This window comes from Cavia porcellus, unplaced genomic scaffold (assembly GCF_034190915.1).
Source record: "Cavia porcellus strain 051 isolate PalLab524CR breed Dunkin Hartley unplaced genomic scaffold, mCavPor4.1 scaffold_27, whole genome shotgun sequence".
Lineage (NCBI taxonomy): Eukaryota > Metazoa > Chordata > Mammalia > Rodentia > Caviidae > Cavia > Cavia porcellus.
Window position 1 is genome coordinate 19,121,802 of NW_026947510.1, and position 24,029 is coordinate 19,145,830.

A 24,029-nucleotide genomic window follows, 5' to 3' on the forward strand; every position below is an offset into this window, starting at 1 on the left:
AACAAACTTTTAGATTATTTTTGCAACTTAAAGCTCCAACACATAAAAAAATGTAAATTACTAAAAAAGGCTTATGGAAGGCTATATTAAAAAGCACTTTTTTTTTTTTATTTAAAGGAGAAAACAGACAGAATAAGGATACAAGTAATACAGAATTTCAAAAAAAACCAGTAAAAAATCACTAGTTAATAGATTACATAGTCATCTTAGAAATAGTTGTTCAAGTTACAGGATTAAAGCATACAAAGTGGACATTCAAACAGTGAGACTGCAAACAATTGTGTTCAATGAACCAACAAAAACTTAGTAATATGGTCATCTATCTTAACACAGAAAAGCACGTAGTTTTAAAAATAGTATTAACTAACTTCTAATCAGTTAGTCCCTAATAAAATTAAATTAAAAACATATTATTTAATGACATAAAATCATGTTAAGGGAAAAGTTACTCTACCTTTTGGAAGTTTTCCCCCAAGCACAGTAAATTTCTGTGGGTTTTTCAAAAATTCAACAACTTCCTGTAATTCTTGTTTAGCTTCCTCCACCTAAAGTAAGATAATTTGTCAAATATTTTAAATAATGCTTCTTGTTAGTAAATTACCAAGTTAGTAAATTAACAAAGCTTTAAACATCACAAGTTTACTTTGGTTACAGAATTAACTTGGCTTTCTCTTTATGTCAAGGAAAAAGTATACAAAAATGCTCCCGTATAAGCACTCAAAAGCTTCTTTCCTTTTCCTTGTTTCCAACTATACAATGTCTCCTAATCATGCCAACAAAAATGATTTGAAATTCTTACATTTCCTCAATAAACAAAAAGAACACGGGGCAGGGTTAAAAAGAAATTACCACAGCAAGCATGGCCAAAAGGCAAGTTGAGAACCTACAATTCTGGGTCATGATTAGTTTTTACCACTATTTGTGGGACATTTCCCACAAGAATTTACAGAAAACACTATGATTTGTTTGTTTGGTGTGGTTTGGTTTTGACAGAAGGTCTCACTCTGTAGTTCAGGCTGGCCTTGATCTCAATATGCAGCAAAGGCTGGCTTGGAAATTTGCAGTGATCTTTCTGCCTCAGCCTCCTGAGTGCTGGGACTACTTGGTGTCCACCACCATGCCTACCTAGAAAACATTACAACTGCTAGAGTCAGAAAGGTTTTTCTGGCTAGTTTTTGTTAAGCTTGGTAGGTCTTTGAAAGTTACTGATTCAATCCTTAAAATTTTTACTAAAACGTTCACAAAGTTAATCGTTAATAACAAAGCCTTGCTCACTCCAAAGCCCAAAAGAAATGCAAACATGTGTTCAACAAGATACATGTTTAAGAGTATTATTTATGCCAAACTACAAACAACCACATAAAAACCTAATACACAGTACTACAGTATTTGTACAATAGCATTACTGTGCCATGAAGATAAATTAACTACAATTCCAAATAACATGGCTGGATCTCAAAAGCATCACACTGAATGACAGAAGCCAAACCTGAAAGGGCACATTCTACAGGTATTACAACTATTTGAAAAAAAAAAAAAAAAAAAAAAAAAAAAAAAAAAAAAAAACCTCAGAAACAGGGGAAAACTAATGTAAAATATCAGGAATATGATTATACAGAGAGAGGAGGAAACAGTAAGTAGAAAAAAGCTAACAAGAGGCTCTGGAGGTCTGTTAATAATCTCCCTGTTTCTTCAGTTGGGCACTACTGACATAGGTGTGCTTTGTGTTGATTTGTGGTTTGGACACCTTTATGTGAACATGTCACATTTCAAAAAACTTATGCTTAAAATGTTCTGGCTGCATTATTAAAAGACTACATTTTTTCCCCACATAATGATCAGATGTAGTGGCACACACTTGAAATCTCAGCACTATGAAGATAAACAGGCATATGGTTTGCAAGAGTGTTAACTTTGTCTTTTTCTTCCTTAATTTCCTAACTGCATTTTTAGATTATGTAATTATTTTTCTGCTTTCCATACACAAACATACAAATTATTCTGCAATAAATTTCACCTATTGGCTGATTAAATTAAAAAGAGAGTATTTTTTTAAAAAAAGTATTCAAAGGCAGACACCTAGGAAAACAAGACTGATAAAAAAAAACTGGTCAAAAAAATCAGCCAGGTGTGCTGGTGCACTCCTGAAACCCCAGCAGAAGGCAGAAGGATTGCCTCAAGTTTGAGGTCAGCCTGCGCTCCACATTCCACATGGATATAATGCCAACATTAAAGTGAAAGAGTAAAATAAGAGAGTACTTACTTCTCAAATTCTCTTTCAATCTTTTTGGCAAAGTATTACCAGTGGAATATAAAACCTATTCAAGAAAATGGTGCTAAACACGATTAAAAAATGAATTATTTTAAGGAGCCCATATTAATTTGCACACGTGTGTGTGTGTGTGGTGATGGCACTAGGCCTTTCTAATTTCTTAAAAATTTGATTACTGTAGAAGGGATTAAACTCTACATTAAACTGAGAACATCCCAGCCCTTTTAATTTTTATTTTGAGACATGGGTTTGCTAAATTGCCCAGGGTATCTAATTTGTAACCCTTCTGACTCAGCCGCTGGGATTACATGCATGAACCACCACACCCAGCTAACAGCCCTTATTAAAATTCCACATCAGAGTTGGAAGCTGTAGATCATAAATTTCAATTTTTCTTATAGAAAGTTTCTCCCTAAACATTCCTTGAAAGGCAATTACTCAGTCTCTATCACTCATAAAATCAAATACATATCAGATTTATTAATAAAGCACAGTATAGAACTAAAGTTTCAGAATTTGCATTTGAAGAAAAAAATTAAAATCAGAAATATTTATGTTGACTGGTCTTTGATATAAATTTATGATCCAAATTTGAGTGGCTCCAAGTGTCATATTTCCTTAATCCACTCATTCTCCCATTGTCACAAAACTCCCTTTTTCAGAAATTACACATTGCTCTTCCATCCATATTCTCAGTCGATGATCCTGACTCTGGTTTCACAATCAGCTTCCACCTACTACATTACTAACACCCCACTTTATTTTCTGCTGATGAACATTCACAATTTAACACCTGTTATCACACTGAAATTGTTCATTATCAAGTACAACAATGACACACTGCTAAAAAGAAAGTCAATTATCACTGGAACCATCAACATCACCTCACACAGCTAGCTGGCCCATCTTCCCTGGTGAGGAAATATTTTTTTCTGGTTTATCCCCTCCCCTACTACTTCACAGACAGCTCCTCATTCCCTGCTCTTGATCCTTCCTCTGGCGTGTTAACCCGTGAGTACGCTAAAGTTTAGGTTTAGAACTCTTCTCTTTGCTAGGCGTACTCACTTCCTTGGTAATCTCATTTAAACACATAGAGTTCATATCTTAAATGTAAACTTCAGGATTTTTCATTTCAGTTTGAACTTTCCCCAAAATTCCTAAAAGATGTATTCAAGTGCATATTCAGTGCTCTCACCTCACATTTAACATTACTACAACTGAATTTCTTATCTTTATTCTGAATATTGCTTCCATCCACAGTCTAATTTTTTAATTTCAGAAATGGGAATTTTGTTCCTCTAACTGCTCTGCTCATACTTGTGGTCTTCTTGATCTGTATTTCTCTTATACTTTTAACTTCTAATCAGGGAATCCTACTGTACCTACCTTCAAGACCTAACTACATCTTACCAACTTCACTTTAATGTTTGTCTTAGCATCATCTCTTATCTGGATGACAGCAACAGGCTGTCATCTAACTTTGTACTTTCTAGACTTTAGAGGCTATGAACACAACAACTACACTGTTAAACCACACCATATCTTTGTTCAAAATTTTATGGAACCAATTTTCACAGACTAAAAGGCTGTGTTTATAATGGCTTCTAAGACATTATCCAAAGTGCTCCTACACAAATCCTTATCTCCTACTATCTTTTTACCTATTTAGTTCCATACTTAAACCTGAAAAACCTTATTTAAAGCTGGATGTGGTGGCACATGCCTGTCACCCCAGCACTTGGGATGCTGATGCAGGAAGATCACTGTGACCTCCAAGCTAGTTTGACCTATAAAGTGAGTTCAAGGCCAAGCTAAAATGCATAGTGAAACTATGTCTTAAAAAGACCAAGAAAAGGGGGACAACAAAAAACCTTATATAAAAACGCAGACCCTCTCCCTCTCTTCTTTAAACTGGTCCCCATAAAGATGCTAAGGTTGCTAGTTTTTTAAATTTATCTGTTTCAGAACAACTTTTAGAATCAAATGCTGTCCTTTGAGTATCAATTATATAATGTACAAAGAAGGCAAAGAAAACTTACTCCTTTAACGTGCTCAAAAGTGACATTTTTCATCTGAACAGGATCTACTGCAGAATCAAGCCCGGTAGTAGTCCGGAAGCGGACTAAATGGAAGAAAACAGATGTTAATATTTAACAGATTAACAAAATTTCAATCATCTTAATTTTTAGATGTAAGAAACCAAAGCCTCCAAAATTAAACATCGGAAAAAATCTCTGTTCACAAACACCGAAACAAAGTACAGAACAGAAAATAGGTCTTCTGATTTCTAGATCATGTTCAAATAGCAAGTGATTCACATTAAAGACATATATTTTTGTACTTTCCTTTAAAACCAAAAATTATTTTCCTGTTCTTGGACTAATAATAGAAAGCTTAAAATCAATGGTTATCAAATTTCAGTATGAATTTTTGAAAAACCACTTGAAAACTGTGTTAAAATGCAAATCTTCAAAACCGTGCTACACACTAATAGTTTGCAGATTTGAGAAAGAGCCCAGGAGGTTGCATTTTTAACAAGCACCTTCAATTATTCTGACACAACTGGTTACAGATCTACATTGTGAAATATATTGCCTTAAACACAGCATAAAAACCCGGTCCATTCATTTAATTAAAAGAAGGAAAGAAATGATTTCACTTTTTAAGTATTTTTCAATAATGACATCTTTAAGCATATGAGAGGAAGAGTTTGGTAGGATAAAATACTTCAAAGCTACCCTGAGCAACTGTTACAAAGTTTTTAAAAATTGCTCCCCGGGTCAAGTGGAACAGTTACAAATGAGTACAGTGATTTCTAATAACTTCATGAAACTAAAAGATTGCCATTAAGACATAGTGAAATTTAAAGGCAAAAGAAAGAAATGCTTGCTCGGTATGGTGGTACATGTGTGTAATTCCAACATTTTGGGAGGTTGAGGCAGGGCGATCTCAAGCTCAGGCCTACCTGGACAAATCAAGTGAGACTCTGTCTCACAGTAAAAAGGACTGTGGATACAGCTGAGTGCAGGTCTTGGGTTCAATTTCTTAGACAAAAACAAAAAAAATTTCTAACAGAAGAAATGCCTAACACAACAGGAACACACAAGTGGGAAAATACATATATAAAACAGTAATTCTAGAATGGACACTAACAGTTTGAGCCTTTTAATGAACTGTTTAAGGATCTTAAATAACTACAAAGAATGAACATATGGTAAAAACTGAATGATAGCTGAGAAAGTAATTAGAACCACCTACATGTGGTATTTATAACTGTATTTCAGAACTGCAAACTGAAAAGATACTGGATTCATCTGATTAAGAAAAAATTCAATTTATGGGCTTGTCTTTGAAGCACAAGACTGCCTTATATTGTTATTATAACATCCTACATGATGCTAAAATTTGATCATCCCACATGTATCATTTTCTAAAACCCTAGAAAACTAACCACTAGGAATGAAAGGTCTTGTAATGCAATCCACCAGCAGTTCCTTACCAGGTGCCACACCCACGAACCCCCAGAACCACAAGCTAAAATCAACCTCTTTCTTTTAGAAAAAGTACTCAATAGTCAGCCTTGGGTATTTCATCATTGAAACACAAAAAGCCTACATAATCTACAAACAGTGAAAAGGAAAAGAATACTTAAAGAAATAAAAAAGTTGCCGGGGATTTAGCTCAGGGACACACGTGCCTGCCTGGCAAGCACGGGGACATGAGTTTGATTCATTACCACAAAAAAAAAAAAAAAAAAAAAAAAGAAAGAAAGAAAGAAAAAAGTTAACATGGCAGATAAATAAAAGCATCCTTACCAGATAAAAATGGATTTTTTAAGAGTCCATAAATGCCAAACAGAAGCAGAACAAAAAGAATTAAACGAGTTCGCCTTAAAGAATCTGGAAGAGAGAGAGAAAGGCTTAAGCTGAATACCACCAATGAGATATTGCAGCTAAACAAAATGCAAGTATCAGGATACTGATAATTATACTTTTATAATGTGCAATTTTGGAAGCTAGCATTCTTGTGCACAGCCACAGCCTTTCAGCATCTTCTTCCTCAAAACTTCACGAAACCACATATGCTTTCTGTTCTTGACTTATCTCTTGAGAAAGTAAACTGCCAATATTTCTACTCAAACATAGTTTAACTTATAATGGAATACACCCATGTAAGAAGATGGATGAATTTTTGTTTTTTGAGACAGGATCCCACTATTTAATTGCAAGCTGGCCCTGAGCTCACTATGTAGCCCAGGCTGGTCTCAAACTCTTAGTTATCCTCCTGCTGCAGCCTCCTGAATGCTGGGAAACAGGATGAATGATTTCAGAAAAATCATTTGTAATAGTTTAAATGTAGGCCTATGACATCTTTTCAGTTATTTTTCTCAAATCAACTTACCATTGGTTTTTTGTGTTAATGTTTGAGCTTTCAGAAAACCCTCTGCAAAACCAGTTTTAAATGCATCTTGATGAGCTTCAGGTATGTTTTTCGTTTTCATGAGTTTGTCCAAACTCTCAACATCTGCTCCTCTGTCCCGCAAAAGAAACCCCTACATGCATGAAATAACACAACAGTATTTATTGGTCAACTGTACAGACAGGGATAATACTCATTTATGTCATCATCACCCACTAAAAATTAATTGCAAGTCTAAAATTTCATTTCTATTGCCAATGTGAAGAAATTAAGATTCAACATCAAATTAATCAACTGACCAGGATACTAATTCTAGATCCCACACGCACACAAATCAATTATTAACATAAAGAAAGTGTCATTACTCTGCACTACACTATACTGAAAACACTGCCACATAATGCTTAGGATTATAATGGTCTGATATTCACCGTACTTTATCTCTGCTGGAGGAAAAATTTCATTACCTTATTAAGATTAAAGTATTATTCTGCATGGCTAGGCGTAGTGGCATGCACCTGTAATCCCAGCACTCAGGAGACTGAGGCAGGAGGATCATTGTGAGTTCGAGGCTAGCCCGGACTACAAAGTGAGTTCAAGGCCAGCCTGAACTGCACAGCAAAACCCTGTCTCAAAAAGACAATAAAATAAGAAAATAAAATATTGCCCTGCACATACTAAGCCTAGTTCTAAAAATATAAAGATAATTAAGTCATTCTTCTTAAAGTTTCTAGCCCACTAGGAAAAAATATATAAATATTTTCTTAAAAAATGGTTTTGGCAGTGTGGAGCTTCCTTAAAAAACTAAGATTGGTGGGCCCATTCAACCCAGTTATTCCCCTTCTGGGTATCTTCCCAAAAAGAATTAAAAACATCATACCACAGAGATATATGTGCACCCATGTTTTATAGCAGCTAAGTTTATAATCGCCAGATCTTGGAAACAACCTAAATGGCCACTGACTGAGGAATGGATAAAAAACATGTGGTATTTTTATACAATAAAATATTACTCAGCCATAATTAATGATAAACTGGACATTTTTATAGGTAAATGGATATACCCTGAGAACATATTCATTAGTGTGACAAGCTGAAAGAAAAACATATATATGTGTATATGTATATAAAAATAGTTAAGACAGTTAGACTACTGATTTCGCTGAGTTCGCTGAAGAGAAAGATCTGTATTGGTATTGTTTGGACAACTGAACACAGATGTCTTGTACTCTGGGTGAATGATTTGGGGATGACAACGTACAATGTATGTACTATTACTACCTCTGACTGATGTGCTTTGAAATTTTTTTGTACTTTTATGTTTGAATAAATTGGATTTGAAAAAAATAAAGTGCAAAGAAAGAAAAAAGAAAAAAGATTTTGGTATCTAGTTATCGTAGCAAAAGAAATTCTATATACGGAAAACCACAAAGACCTTACAGAGAATGGACATAGTAACTATATAGAGGAAAAACATGACAGAGCCACGGAACAGCATTTAAGAACTGTGTGTAATTTGACACATCTTGCAGTCAAAAGCATGGGACAGGGAAAAGACTAAGTGGCATACCAGAAATGAGAACCAAAACAAATGGTCAGTAAAGGTTTGAAATGCCCTGTAAATCAGACTGAGTTGGGTCATCATTTTATTACTTAACATTTTTTTTTTTTAATCAGGGATTGAATTCATTACCTCACAGTTACCAAGCAGGCACTTGTGCCATTGAGCTATATCCCCAGCACTTGACTTTAGATTATTTTGTAAAGACTGATGGGTAGGTCTGGAGGTAAAAACAACATAGTAAGACTAGAAGGAAGAAGATTTTGACTGACCATAGTGTTACTAACTTTATTTATACAAGGTACACAAAAGCATTCATAGGTTGGTAGGAAAAATAAAAGCAGCTGTGTAATAAGCAAGTAGAGACAAGGCTCATACTTAGGGGAATTACAACAGGTATAATGATTACGTAAGTCATTCATTTCTTATTATCAGGAAATACCAAGAGAAAATTAATCAGTCAACAAAAGAAATAAAATATTATATGTCCTTGCTGTCTTAATAATTTGAAAATTATTCCTCTCTGAAATGTTAAAAAAGCTCTAATTACCTTCACAAAGGATGGTGCTACATTCTGTGTTTCTGCTACTCTTTCAGAGGTGGACTGCAGACGTCGTGTCCTCGATTTCAAAGTTTTAAAACCCCGAGACTGTATAAAAACTAAACAAAATAGTACCATTTACTTTGTAAGTTGCTAAAAGAAACTAAAATGCTTAATTAGGACTCTAAAAAGCTTATCAGTATGTCTTAGTTTATCTTGTTTTTTATATTTCTTTTGCCAAACACTTCAATAATACACTTTACATTTTTTCTATCAACCTTTTTTACAAACAAAAAAAGAACTTTAAATATTTTATTTCATGTTCATGGTAGAAGAGTAAATAGTTATTTCATAGTATAATTTAGAAAACAGGACCAAAAAACTGATAAGTTTTTTTCTGATCTTTTGTTTTCTTTCTTTTCTGGTACCAGGAATCACTCAAACTTTAATGCTTTTTCTAAAACATGTAGATCATTGAAAGGTAGCAAATCCAAAATTAATTTGGTATTTTCTTGGTAATTACAAAATATTTTAAAAACAAAAAAGTGTCAAAAATCAGTGTTTCCTAATTCTTCAAATCTTAATCCAACTTCTTTCCTTAATAGTATATACCTCAGAAGAGGACAGACAGTATATTCCATTTAAATGTCAGTTAACAGTTTTCTGTTTTATCTAACTACAACTTACTCAACCATTTTTCACTTATGGGCATTATTCTTTTATTATTATTTTCTTTTTGTTCCTTTGGTCTGAAGATTAAACCCAACATCTCACATATGCTAAGCACATGTTCTACCAACAAGCTACAGACTCATTACCTTTTTATTGCTAAAATCAACATTGTAGTGAACATTTTCATACATCCTTCAACACATGCAGAACAAATTACTAGAAGTGAAACACTAAGAAATTGCCTTTGAAGAAGCTGTTATTGTATGTGCCTAGTTATGAACAAGTGTGTTTTCTTCATACTCTCACCAATACTAGGTCATAAAACCTTTTTAATTTACATAAATTTGGCAAAAAAAAGAAAAAATTGGTATCTTAGAAACTCCAGATTAAAACTCTAAGAAAATTTTAAAAAGATCCTTTTGTATTTTTATTTACTATTTTTCTTAAGTGACCATTTATGTCCTTTGCACACTTCACATTTTTATTTCTTTGTAGACTATAGATGTTACAGGTAATAATCTTTTATAGTGCACATACATTTCATATATACAGTATGTATGGGTATATATTTAGAGAAATACACTGTAAACATGTTTTAATTATGTTTTTCAATTATATAACACAAGAATGTATATGTTAATGTAACCATACTTTTAAAATATGTAACGTTTTCTCTATTTTTGTCTTGAGTCCCCACTCTCAAACTAAGATTTTTATTTATTTATTGCATTCAAAACTTTAAAATCTGGAATTTATTTTTTGGTACAATATAAAATAAGAACTTATCTTTTTTCCCAAATGGATAGCCAGCTAACCTAACACATTTATTGATAACCTACCACTTGTTCACTGATTCAAACTCTTAATTTTTTTACATTATAGGCCAGTACCAGTTTAAATTCTGTAGTTTTACAGTTATTCATGATACTATTCTTTTGATTTCTACTGCTAAAAATTATGATTCCAAATTTCTACAAGTCTTTTAGAGATTTTACTAGACATATGCTAACTTTTTAAACTTTGACATGAATGGATACTGCTATAATGCCATGCTTTCCCATTCATTTGACATTCTCTTTTGTTTAGAGAATGTCTCTTAGTTCTTTTTGTCAGTAAAGCTTTACATGCACACATGTATATATGTATAAACATATATTTCTTGTCAGGATAAACATTGGATTTTGAACAAACTGTTACTAAAATCTGCTAAAAGAAAGCTGTTGTTTTCATGTATCTATTTGTATGAAAAAAAGTGAACTCACTATCTGAACACCCTTTGATTTTCTGGCAAATACTTGTATGTTCTACAAATTGAAACTTTGCTCCTTCCTTTAATGACTCAATTCTTTCATTAATCATAATGTTCAGAACTCCCAAATCCTGTCTAAAAACAAGGCACTAGCCATCTTGTTTCTCACACTGATGGCAACGTAAGAGATGTTAAGAAATTTTAAAAAGGGTCGGGGATTTGGCTGAGCGGAATAAGCATCTGCCTGGCAAGCACAGTCTTGAGTTCAATCCCCAGTACCGAAAAAAAAAAAAAAAAAGAAACTTTTAAAAGGTTTACCCTGTTTCTAACTTTTCTAAGAGTTTTCACAAAACACAGCAATTAAAATATATCACACAAAATCATAGCATTTTTCGTCTCCAATCAACATGAATTAACAGGTTTACTAGTGTAAAATTATATCTATATTCCTTGATCATTTTTTTTTAGCACAAGTCTAGACTTGGTTTTGTCAGATTTTACTTAGGATTTGGTATTTATTAAGAAACTGACATACTGCATTCTTTTTTCTGCTAATGATCAATTTTAGTAACAGCAGCAACTTTACAACCTAAATAGGGAAGACCGAGGTCTTGCCATGTTGCCCTAAGTAACCGTGAACTCATGGACTGAAGTGATGATCCAACCTCAGCTCCCATAGCAGCCTGGACCAAGGGCACATGCCATTGTGCCCAGCTTTTTACTGAACTTTTAGGGTTGGGACTATAGTTTAGCGGTAAAATGCTTTTCAGCATGGTGTCTCACTACGTACCCTAAGCAGGATACAATCATTCAATTTTTCTGCTTCAGACTACCTAGCAGCTAGTCATAAATACACATACTCACATATAAAGAAAATCTTTTAAACAACAGGAAATTTATCATTCTAGATAAACAATCTAATTATAAAATCATCTGAAGTACTCAGGAGGCTTAGGCAGAAGGATCACTGCGAGTTTGAGGGCAGCCTGGGGTACACAACTGAGTTTAAGGCCACCGTGCACTACATAGTGAGACCTTGTCTCAACAAACAAACAAAAATTACCTGAACTGTGGAGTAATAAAGTTTTAAAAAATTATTATTCTTCAATCAACAGTTATTATCCTACCTATTCTTGGGTCAGTTTTGTCAACTTACATCTAATTATTTCAACACATTTTTATTATTTCACATGGTTGAAGCATTGGTGGCACATGCCCAATAATCCCAGCACTCAGGAGGCTGAGACAGGAGGATCACCATGAGTTTGAGGCCAGCCTGGGCTACATAAGCAAGTTTAAGGCCAGCCTGCACAACACAGTAAGACCTTGTCTCAATCAAAACAAACAAACAAAAAAAAACATCAGCACAGCTGCATGCAGTGGTACATGCCTAGAATTCCATTTACTCAGCAGACTGGAGCAAAAAGACAAAGTGTGAAGCCAGCATGAGCCACTTAAACAAAATTCCATCTCAAGAATGGGCCAATCCTGGAGCAGATGTGGCTTAATTTTAGGCTACAATTGGCAAAAAACACATTGCAGTGAGGAGTAAATGTGAATGTGCATGTGTCTATGGGAACCTGTCTGGAAATTCCTGGACTGAGCACTGATGACAAACACAAATAGGTTGCTTCAGTCATGAATCACACACACAATTATAGTGTCATGCTCATTCACAGTAGTCTGTAATTTGTAGCTCACATACATTTACTACATAGTACTTTTGAATAAACCCATCTGCTGTGAGTACTGATCACTGCTATCTTGTTTAAAAACAGAAATGGAGATTCTTCACATTCCTATTTCGGCAATTTGGGACCGGGGAATTCAGCTCAGTGGCTCAAGCACTTGCCTGCTAAGTGTGAGGTCATGAGTTCAATCCCCCAGTACCAAAAATAAAAAAAGAAAAAAAAGAAATGGAAGAGAAGGAATAAGACTATTTTTGGCAATCTTTCAACTGTTTATAACCAAAGCTCACTCTTACTGACTCCAAGTCTAGAGGTTTTCCTGAGTTCTACTAGAATTAGAAACATACACATCTTTCATGACACATGATCCTAAATTCCATGAAGACGTCTTTTTCATTCATAACTATCACTATCACTTAACAACTATTGCTACTGCCTCGCAACCAGTTAATGAATGATGAATATTCCTCTTCTGAACACTTCCTACTCATTCAGAGTACCTGTCTGCCATCTCTCTCTTTCCCCTATCTTCAAATCATCTTTTACATTAAAAAAAATTTTGATGAATAACGAATAAAATTTGATCTTACTCTCAATTTATTTTCACATATTTTAATTTACTAAAACTCTTCTGGTGTTCCTCTAGACTTTTTATCTCCTTTTAATATTTTTTCTTTCATTTCAATGGGCTTTTGATGAGGGCTAGTAAACAAATTTTAGTCAATTATTGTGAAATAGTTGTAGATATATATCTAGGAGCTGGATTTACTATGATATTTGTCACCCACACACAAAATTTATACCTCCTATTATACATTTTCCTGATCTAAAATAACATAGAACTACCTAAACTGATAGATTTCAAACACTCTTTAAGTCCTACTGTCTATTGCAAATGAGTGGTCATAATCACTAGCATCATTAAAACAAATTTTAAAATGTTAAGTAACCTATTACATTTCTCAAAACAATTACAAGTGTTGCTTCATACCTGGCCAGCAATGAAGATCTGAACAAATTCTTTGAAGAGTTCTTGGATGTTGTCGAAACAAGCAAGTGGAACGTAAAGCACTAAACATATCTAAGTGACCTGGAGGGAAATTGTTAAAGGTAAGTTTCCAGCTTTTCCATACCAAAAACATAAAAATCACATGAAATATTAAGAATTTTTATCAACTGCTATGAAAAGTCACAATATTGGCTGGGGATTTAGCTCAGCGGCATAAGCGCCTGGCTTGCAAGCAGGCAGTCGTGAGTTCGATTCCCGGTACCGATAAAAAGGAAAAAGACAAAAAAAAAAAAAAAAAAAAAAAAAACCACAAAAAACCCCAGAAAAGTCACAATGTAAATTTCACAACTTTTGGTCTGTGATATGACCTTGCTTTCATAAAAGTATCTAAAGTATCATTAGTTTAAGAGCTCTTCATGTTACACTCAACACATTACTTTTACATCTGATATATAGCTATCATTCTAATCAATAGAGGTATGAGGTATAAATTCTAATCAACACAGGTATAAGGTATATATGTTCAAGTGAAAATTACCTTTAAAACATAAAGATAAGAAATTGCTCTTCAGTAGAGACAATTTCAAAAGCTTTAGTGATAAAAAAAGGCAAACCACAGCTATTGCTATCTTTCCCTTTTCAAGTTTTCATAACCAGTGAGTATGTAAACAGTTCCCTCCAAAGCTGTGAGCATGAATACAGTGATCCTTTCCAACTCCTCCTCTTAAGTAATGTCAACCCTTTCCTACTTTTTAGATGCTAGGGACTTGCTTTGTAGCCAATAAATAGTAGCTATTGTTGATATGTACCAATTAGAATTACATGCTGCAGATTAGAAGAGCAATAATAATATAAATACTAAAAAGTTTATCCTATTGAACACAACACAGAGCAAGCGTTTCAAGAGTTTTATATAAACAATAAAAGGGGGCTGTCAATCTGAGTCCCCAAGCTCAAAACTATTTTTCCTCTCACTCTTGTATTCTGTGTATCTTCATACTGCATGAAAGACCAAAGAAAAGAATTAGCAAATGAATTGTTTATGCAAAGTATAGCTTCGAATCAAATCATCAACTACTCAAACCTTTGAGGAAGCCCCAATATTCCTTATGTGCTATCCAAAAAGATCTTCTGGAAGCTAACCTGACAGACTGCAGTGTAAACCTACTTATTATGTCAGCGTGTTAAAAGCTTCAAAAAGATGCAGACATCTCATACAAAGAATATTTCTTTATCAATGTATTCTCACTAAGTTTAAATAAGGACAATAAAAAACACATTCTTCCCTGGTTGTGGTAGTGCACACCTGTAATCCCAGCACTTGGGAGGCTGAGGCAGAAAGATCATTGCAAATTTAAGACTAGTCTGGGCTACAAAGTGAGTTCAAGGCTAGCCTGAACTGCAGAGTGAGACCCACTCTAAAAAACAAATGAATAAATAAAACACCTTTTTCTAAATGTGATACAGTATAGTGCTTTAGATCCAGGAACAGAGTATCAACAATAAAAAAAAGTGATTTAAAGAAAATTTTGCTGAAATCCAAACAATTCACACTTAATTAAAAACACTGTTACAAGTCATGGTGGTGCACACTTTATAATCCCAGCACTATTGGGAGACAAGAGGATCCCAAGTTAGAGGCCAGTTTCACAACTAAATAAGTAAAATATATACATATAATATATAAACATATATACTACATATATATAAATGTGAATCTGTTTTAATAAATGTACCATGATTATGGAAAATGTCAAAATTAAAGGGAAGTAAGGTGCAGAGTATACAAAAACCCTTGACACTACCTTTAAAATTTTTCTGTAAATCTAACATTGTTTGAATATGAAAACTTAGCAGAAAAAGGAAAAAAAAAAAAAACCTTAAGAACCTGGTCCATAGTAAATGCTAATAAATGATTTCTAACTATTTTTTTTTAATAATACTTACATGGCTTAGTTTCATTAGAACCAAAAATATATAAACATACCATATTTATTTTCAAAGAAGGACTGTGCAGAGATATGAGATGTGTGCCAGTGCGAAGAAATACTTTTGCCTCTGTAAAATCCAGGAAGTAGATCTTCTACCAATTGGTCAATCTGTCCAACTTTTAATTCAGACAATCCAAGGTCCCTTAAATTAAGTGCAGGCTGTAAAAGATGAAGTTAACCAAACAGTAACATTATTGAGACACTTGAAGAGTATTTATGACCTGAAAAAATTTTTCAAATCGAAGACATTAATTTCTTAATATTTAAAATATAATTGATAAAAATACTAAGCTCCCCATCAACCAGAGAATGGATAAAAAAGATGTAGTCTTTCTATACAGTGGAGTGCTACTCAGCCATAAAGGACACATGAGATTTTTATAGGTAAATGGATACAACTTGAGACCACACTCATAAGTGAAATTAATCAAACATCATACTGGATCCCTTGCATAAGAAATCAAAAGAGTAAAATAAGGTCTAAAATATACAATAGATACTGTGAAATGGGAAGAAACTGTTCAAATGGAAAAAGAAAAAGGCTGGGGAAAGAGAAAGGATGAGAGGTAAAAGGGGAAAGATGCAAGTCAATTGTACTATTAAGATTCTCTTAGCTCATTTAAAAAAGGAACGTATGTGCTAATATTGGAGAAATTTTATACCCGTATCTTATACTTTGAGTAATTACTTTAAAGATAACACCATGTAATGTATTAACTATTCCTATTCTATTATTTTGCTACAAAATTAGGTTATTTTTTCTATAAAATAAAAATAACATATATCCTTAAGTTCTAGTTTCACTGAGGTCCTGTGAAGTTTGAAAAAGGCTGAAAAAGTACATCCCTAATGGTATTCTTAAATAAGAAAATGACATTTCAGTATGAATGAGGAAAAAATGTACCTTTTTATTTAAATCAGTATCATCATTGAACTAAGCATTATAATTCACAAATGAGGTTAAGTGTTTTATAGTTTCCCCTTCTTATCACTTAAGGTACTCTCACTTAGTGTTAATTCATCAACAATCAGCCAAACATTTATAATGACTGTGGATGCAGCTCAGTAATAGAGCACCTGCCTAGTGTCCTGTGATGAAAAAAAACAAGAGGAGGGTTGGGGGGTACGGATACAAAGGGAAAAGAAACTTAAAAGTTACTGTTTTTCTTTGTTATACTACTGAGAAATGAACCTAGTGCTTCCCATTGAGCTATGTTCCTAGCCCTTTTGTAATTTTTTGAGAGAGGGTCTCTACATCTTTAAACTGCCCAACTAAGCTTCAATTTGTGATTCTCCTGCCTCAGCCTCCCAGTATGCTGGTATCATTGGTGTGGCACCACCGCTGCCACGAAGTTTTACTTTGTTATGTTTTATTGTTACCATTCTAGAGTGGATGTTTGGGTAAGCAGTGCCTGATGAAAGCAAAGAAGTCATCACATAGCAAAGAAAGTAAGATCAGCTAGGGTGTTCAGCAATATGAAAGGTTTTGACATAACATGGTACTTTCCAAAGACAAATACAAGGACTAACGAGGTCCTGAAGGACATCAATCTGTGTTTCACACCATTAGTCTTATATTGCACCCAGGCTTCTAGTTACTTTTCAAGCACCAAAAATGCCCTTTAACATCAACTCACCAATTTCACTTGATAAAATAAAGATTTACCAATGAAGGATGGAAACAATGGTATTGTTTCTGGCAACAACAACAAAAAAGAAATAATACCTGTTGTAGTCAGGGGTTGTGCAGAAAACAATTAGAATCAGGACACGGAGTTTCTAATATTATTTCTGTGATGGTCACTCACAGTTAACACAAGAAAATGCAGGAAATCTATCCACGACACCAAAGACATAGAATATTTAGCCCAGGGCCCGAATTCCACAGCAATGTCTCACATGAGTCCAGATGAAAACCCAGAGCTCACGACAGTGTCTCCCAAGAGTCCAACTGGAAGAACATGGCGGATAGATAGCAGCAGCCTCGGAGGGTCTCTGAGAAACCGCACTTGAAATCTAGGAATGGTGCCGGGCAGGAAGCCCTAGGCAAGGGGGGAAATTCTTTGCCGACCCAGGAATGAACTAAATTAAGAGAAACCAACTGGAAACGTAATCCCAGTGATACAGCAGGAACAGATAAGGTCTCAGCATGGAAGCCAGGCCTCGCGTTACTGGAAACTGTGATTTGAATTACCTGCAGTAGCTGTTGCGTCCCTGGTCCCTGTCAGCACAGTGGGGAGAGAGGTGTGAAAGCTCAGAGAATGAGAAGCATCGGAAGGAGTTGGGAGCAGGACTGGCCGGGCGCCCTGCATCAACCTGCGGTGAGTGAGCAAATTGGGACCCTTCCATAGAGAAGGAGGCTTCAGCGGAGGACATACTCGGACTGGGCAGACTTCCCAGAACGAGATGCTGCACTGACTTCAGTCACATATCTCCCTCTCAAGCGGGATCGGTGGGGAGCGCCTGGCCTGCGAGATGCCGCTGGCTGAGACCCAACAGGCTAGCCCAACTCAGGTCCCAGTGCCTGGAGGTGCACGCTAGCGGTGAAGCCTTTGGTAGGTTGACCTGGAGGGGCGGGCCCGGCATAGACTGCCCAGGTCTGTGTCTCCCTGGTGCCATTGCAGTGGGCGGGAACACCTAGCCAACGCAATTCAAACAGATTGTGGCGGACAGGGAAGGAAGTTGGGCCTCCTATAAACGCTTAAATATAAGGAACAAAGAATATGGGAAGAGGGAGCAACAAGAAAGGGTCCTCGGCCCCCAATCCTGAGAAACATGCAATAGCACACACGGCACCAATAGACATAAAGCGCTATCTCCAGAGCCTCATAGACAAGTTCAGGAATGAAGTTATTAATGACCTGAAACAAGACATAAGCAGAATAGTTAGAGAAATGCTAAGCACTGCCCAAGAAAAAACAGATGGTACAATGGAAGAACAGAAAAAAAGGGGAGAATTGTCTGATGGAGAAAATAGAGAAAACATAGAATACATAAAACAGGTTCAAAGAGATTACCAGGAAACTAAAAACTATCGAAAACTGGCATAACAGCTTGAAAGAAACTAAGGATAGATTATCTGAACTGGAGGGCAGATTTGTAATATGGGAGCATGAAATGAAAAACTTCTTAAAAATAACAAAAAAACAAACAGCAACAATACAAAAACTAGAAGATGATAAGAGGATCTACAACTTAAGAATTAAGAACATAAGAGAAGAAGTGGGGATACAAACAAATGGACTACAAAAACTATTCACAGAAATAATCCAATAGAGTTTCCCTAATTTAGCAAATGGTAAAGATACTCAGATATATGAGGCATACAGGACTCCAGCCACCTACAACCCAAAAAGAGCTATACCCAAGCATATAATAGTCAAAATTCCAGAAATCCAATATAAGAGCAGAATATTAAAGGCCGTCAGAGACAAGAAACCGATCACTTACAAGGGAACACCCATCAGAATTATAGCAGACTTCTCGGCACAAACCATCAAATCAAGAAGAGTGTGGGGGGAAATAATTCAAGCTTTGAAAGATAATAACCTCCAGCCAAGATTGATATATCCTGCACAACTGTCCCTAGAAATTGATGGAAAAATAAGGTGCTTCCAGGTTAAAGAGGAACTAGAGGAATTTGCAACCACTAATTCAACTCTACAGAGAATACTGCAGGATAGTCTAAAAAAGGAAAATACCAAGATTCCAGAAATAGTGGCAGAGAGGCTACAATGAATGGAGCAGAAAACAAAATGAAGAAGACAAGCTGACAACAAACGACAGAAAAAGAGCTCAACAGAAATGAGGCAGAGAAGATAGGAAGGTAGAAACAGCTATTTTGGAGAAAACAAGACATCATAATAGCTAGTGCTGATTTAGTATCATCTTGTTTTGAAGTCCCATCAAATGTGTATTCTTCAGTCTCCATTGGTGTTAAAAGGTTGTATCTTATTGGATTTTATTATATATTATAATATAAGCAAAAACTTTTATAGACAAGGAGTTTATATAGAAATCATTGTTCATTTTCTGTTAATTGGTTCTAAATACCCTGCAATAATGTCATTCTCTTGAATGGTTTTATAGTGTCTTGATATGTTTGGTACTACAGTATAAGAAGTTATGCTCAAAGAATTCAAGAAGAGACACTATGGTAACTATTTTCATGTCAGGATATCTTGTGGTGAAACACTATTATGCCTAAATGGTTATGTTTTGACCTGTGCTGTTCTGTTGTTATGCCCTCTTTTATCTCAATCCCCTTTTTAAAAATTATTTACTTTTTTCTTTTTCTTTTTTAATTAAGGGAAAAATAAATAAAAAATAGCAGGATACAATATAGTAACCTACTTTGATTTCCTATTAACTTGATTTGAAATCCTGTATTGCCCTCACCATCTTGTTTTGACTGATTTTCCTCTATTCTGCTTTGCTTGATAGTACCAAGTTCAAAAGTATAGGCAAAACTGTGAAGACAATAAGAATCATTATGATGCCCATTCCGGTTGACTATTATTCTCTTTTAAAGTCCTGTAATGTCTCCAATGCTTTGGTTTAATTCTTTACTGTTTAGTTCAATTTTATTATAACTGCCAATTCTTCTTAAAATAGCAAGAGGCAGTATGGCAACCATTGTTGATCAACTTATATTTTGTTTTTACATTATTTATTATGTGCATCCTTTTGACTTGACTGACTCTGTTCTGATATGTCACATTTGGTTTTACTCTCTTCAAAAAAAGTAAATAAGACTTCCGGGAGAACATGGCGGACAGATAACAGCAACTATCGGAGCCTCTCTGAAAGACTCGGCTCAGAAGCCAGGAATGGTGTGGACTAAGGAGATATAAGCAGGTGGAGATATGCTCTGCTGACTCAGGAACGAAATGGGCTGAGAGAAACCAACTTGGAATGCAGTCCTGGTGCTAAAACAGGAACAGAAAAGCCTCGGTGTGGAGGCTGGACCCCACGCCATTGGAAGCCACGATTTGGGTTTCCCGCCGCGTGGCCGGCGACTGCATCTACAGCGGCTTGGCAAGGCGCGCGGAAGCTCTGAGAGCGGGAGTCTGCGAATGGAGTCGAAAACTGGACGGGCAGGGAGGCGTGCACTGACTTGTGGTGAGGTGAGTGAGAGAAACTGACACTCTACAACAGTTTGACTCCAGCGGAGGACTTTCTGGGCCCCGCAGTCCTGCGGGAGAAGGGCGCAGTGGCGACTCCAGCCACACATCCCCCTCTTGGGCGGGATTGGTGAAAAGTGCCTGGCCTGCGTGATGTTGCTGGCGGACCTGGTGGGCTGGCCCAATCCAGATCCCAGAGCCTGACGGTGGCCGGGAGGGGTGACCCCCGGGTAGGCTGCCTGATCTGCAACTTCCTGGTGTGCTGCGGTGGGTGGGAACACTTAACCAGAGCAATTTGATCAGGCTGTAGCTGACAGGGAGAGAAGCTGGGTCTCCTATATAAGCTTGAATATATAAGGAACAGAGAATATGGGAAGAGGCAGCAACAAGAAAGGCTCCTCGGCCCCCAATCCTGAGAAACAGGCAATAGCGGACACCGCACCAATAGACATAAAGCGCCATATAGAGAGCCTCATAGACCAATTCAGGAATGAAGTTATCAACGACCTGAAGCTAGAAGTATGCAGAATAGTTAGAGAAATGCTAAGCACCACCCAAGAAAAAACAGATGGTGGAATGGAAGAACAGAAAAAGAGGGGAGAATTGTTTGATGGAGAAAACAGAGAAAGCATAGAATACGTGAAGCAGGTTCAAAGGGACTACCAAGAAACTAAGAAGTCTATCGAAGACTGGCATAACAGCTTGAAAGAAACTAAGGACAGACTATCTGAACTGGAGGGCAGACTTGTAATATGGGAGAATGAAATGAAAAACTTCTTAAAAATAACAAAGAAACAAACAGCAATAATACAAAGACAGGAAGATGATAAGAGGAGCCATAACTTAAGGATTAAGAACATAAAAGAAGAAGTAGGGACACAAACAAGTGAACTACAAAAGCTACTCACAGAAATAATCCAGGAGAATTTTCCTAATTTAGCAAAAGGTAAAGATACTCAGATGTATGAGGCATACAGGACCCCAGCTACCTACAACCCAAACAGAGCAACACCCAGGCATATAATAAAAATTCCAGAAATTCAATACAAGAACAGAATATTAAAAGCTGTAAGAGACAAGAAACAGACCACTTACAAGGGAACACCCATCAGAATTACAGCAGATTTCTCTGCACAAACCATCAAATCACGAAGAGCGTGGGGGGAAATAATTCAAGCTTTGAAAGATAATAATCTCCAGCCAAGATTGAGATATCCTGCACAACTGTCCCTGGAAATTGATGGAAAAACAAGGTGCTTCCAGGATAAAGAGGAACTGGGGGAGTTTGCGGCCACCAATTCAACTCTACAGAGAGTATTGCAGGATATTCTAAAAAAAGAAAAATACAAAAACCCAGAAATAGTGGCGGGGAGGCCACAACGAATGGAGCAGAGAACAAAATGAAGAAGACAAACTGACAGCTGCTGACAGAAAAAGAGCTCAACAGAAATGAGGCAGAGAAGATTGGATGATACGAACAGCTATTTTGGAGAAAATGACATCTTAATAGGTAATACTGATTTAGTATCATCTTGTTTTGAAGTCTCATCTAGCTTTTGTTCTTCTGTTTCCAATGGTCTAAATAGGTTGTATCTTATTGGATTTTGTTATGTATGATAGTATAAGCAAAAACCTTTTAAAGACAAGGAGATTATACAGAAACCATTGTTCATTTTCTGTTAGTCGATTCTAAATACTCTGTAATGCTGTCATTCTCTTAAATGGTTTTACATTGTTTTGATATACTTAATGCTACAGTATACGAAGTTGTACTCAAGGATTTCAAGGAAAGAGACAATATGGTAACTACTTGTGGGTCGGGATTATCTGGTGGTGAAACACTCTTCTGCTTAAATGGTTATGTTTTGATCTGCGCTGTTTTGTTGTTATGCCCTCTTTTATCTCAATCTCCACTCCATTATTTACTTTTTTATCTTTATCCTTTTAATTAAAGCAAAAAAAATAGCAGGATATATTACAGTAACCCACTTTGACTTTCCATTACCTCGATTTAAAGCCCTGTATTACTCTCACCATCTGGTTTTTTACTGATGTTCCCCTATTCTGTTTTGCTGGATAGTATCAGGTTCGAAAATTTAGGTATCAGCTGTGAAGATAATGAGATTGATTATAACGCCTATTCTCGATGACTTTTATCTACTTTTGAAGACCTACAATGTCTCCAATGTTTTGGTTTTGTCGGTTTTATTCTTTACTGTTTTGTTCAATTGTATTATAACTAATGATATAGGCAATTCTATTAGAGATAGCAGGAGGCTTTATGGTAACCATTGTTGATCACCTTGTATCATGTTTTTACATTATCTATTATGTCCACCCTTTTGTCTTGACCGATTCTGTTCTGTTATGTCACACTTGGTTTTACTCTCTTCCAAAAAAGTAATAAGAACTGTGGGAGCAATGAAACCCAAAATGTGTAATAGTCATGGTACAAAAGAGAGGAAAAGAAAGTGCTCTAAACTATATAACTGCATGTATATTTAAGTGTATAAGATAGAAAATGATATCACAGAGTTTTATTGGATAATTGAACAGAACTGTTTGCAGTATCATTGATGGAATGTCCACTTTACAAGCTTTAAAAAAAAAAAGTAAATAAGAACTGTGGGAGTAATAAAACCCAAAATGTGTAATTGTCATTGTACAAAAGAAATGAAAAGAAAAGAAAGTGCTCTAAAGGTTGTAACTGCATATATGTTTAAGTGCATAAGATAGATAACCATATTACTGAGTGTTTTTTGGATCATTGAACAAAACTGTTTGCACTCTCACTGTCTGAAGGTCCACTTTATATGCTTCAGTTTTGGAACTTGAACAACTATTTCTAAGATGAGAATATGTAATCTATTAACTAGTGATTTATTACTGTTTATTTTTTAAATTTTGTATTACTTGTACCCTTTTTGTTTTTTTCCTTTTTCTCCTTAAAAAAAAAGAGTCCAACTGGAGGTCCAGAGCCCACAAGAAGGATTCACACCAGTCTCTTTTACAGATTTGTGCTGGGAAGGCCCAAAGGTCAGCGGTGGAAGCTAGAAGAAAATTCTATGCCAGCGGGGTAAAGGAGCTATGCTGGTAGGTTGAGGGTTCCACAATGGAGCCGAGAAGTCACACTCACAACAAAGACCAGGGCTGTCCTGAAAAGCACCACGGCCATCCTCAGCAACACAGAGGCCCTGAGCTCTTCTGACCATAAGCACAGTCCGGTACATGCCAGGAATCCAGCAAGACGAGTCCATCCTGGAGACCAAGTAGCACACGTCTTTCTCTCCGGAGCCAGGAAGCAATGCTCAATGTGAGGGCCAGAGGTTCTCCAGGAAAACCAATGGCTCAAACAGCAACATGTAGGAGAACCCACAATGCTTCAACACCTCAATGCCTCAACGCTTAGTTTCTCCTTTTCCACGTCTCTATTTATGCTGGCAACTTTCCTCAGATGGGACAGCTACACTCAACACCATGCTGATGTAATCCAGCTGGCGTTAA

The 24,029-nt window shown here is 35.9% G+C and overlaps 1 protein-coding gene across 2 annotated transcripts in view; it reads right to left on the bottom strand.

Moving 5' to 3' along the window:
* LOC100719747 (ATP-dependent zinc metalloprotease YME1L1) overlaps window positions 1-24,029 on the bottom strand; it is a 53,068-nt gene that overhangs the window by 12,766 nt on the left and 16,273 nt on the right. For both annotated transcript variants that reach the window (XM_063237982.1, XM_063237981.1), the window contains exons 3-9: window positions 15,399-15,561; window positions 13,394-13,492; window positions 8,803-8,912; window positions 6,674-6,824; window positions 6,088-6,171; window positions 4,312-4,394; window positions 455-545 (exon numbers count right to left, since the gene is read on the bottom strand). In XM_063237982.1, the coding sequence (XP_063094052.1) occupies window positions 455-545; window positions 4,312-4,394; window positions 6,088-6,171; window positions 6,674-6,824; window positions 8,803-8,912; window positions 13,394-13,492; window positions 15,399-15,561 (781 nt within the window). The remainder of the gene's footprint in view (window positions 1-454; window positions 546-4,311; window positions 4,395-6,087; window positions 6,172-6,673; window positions 6,825-8,802; window positions 8,913-13,393; window positions 13,493-15,398; window positions 15,562-24,029) is intronic.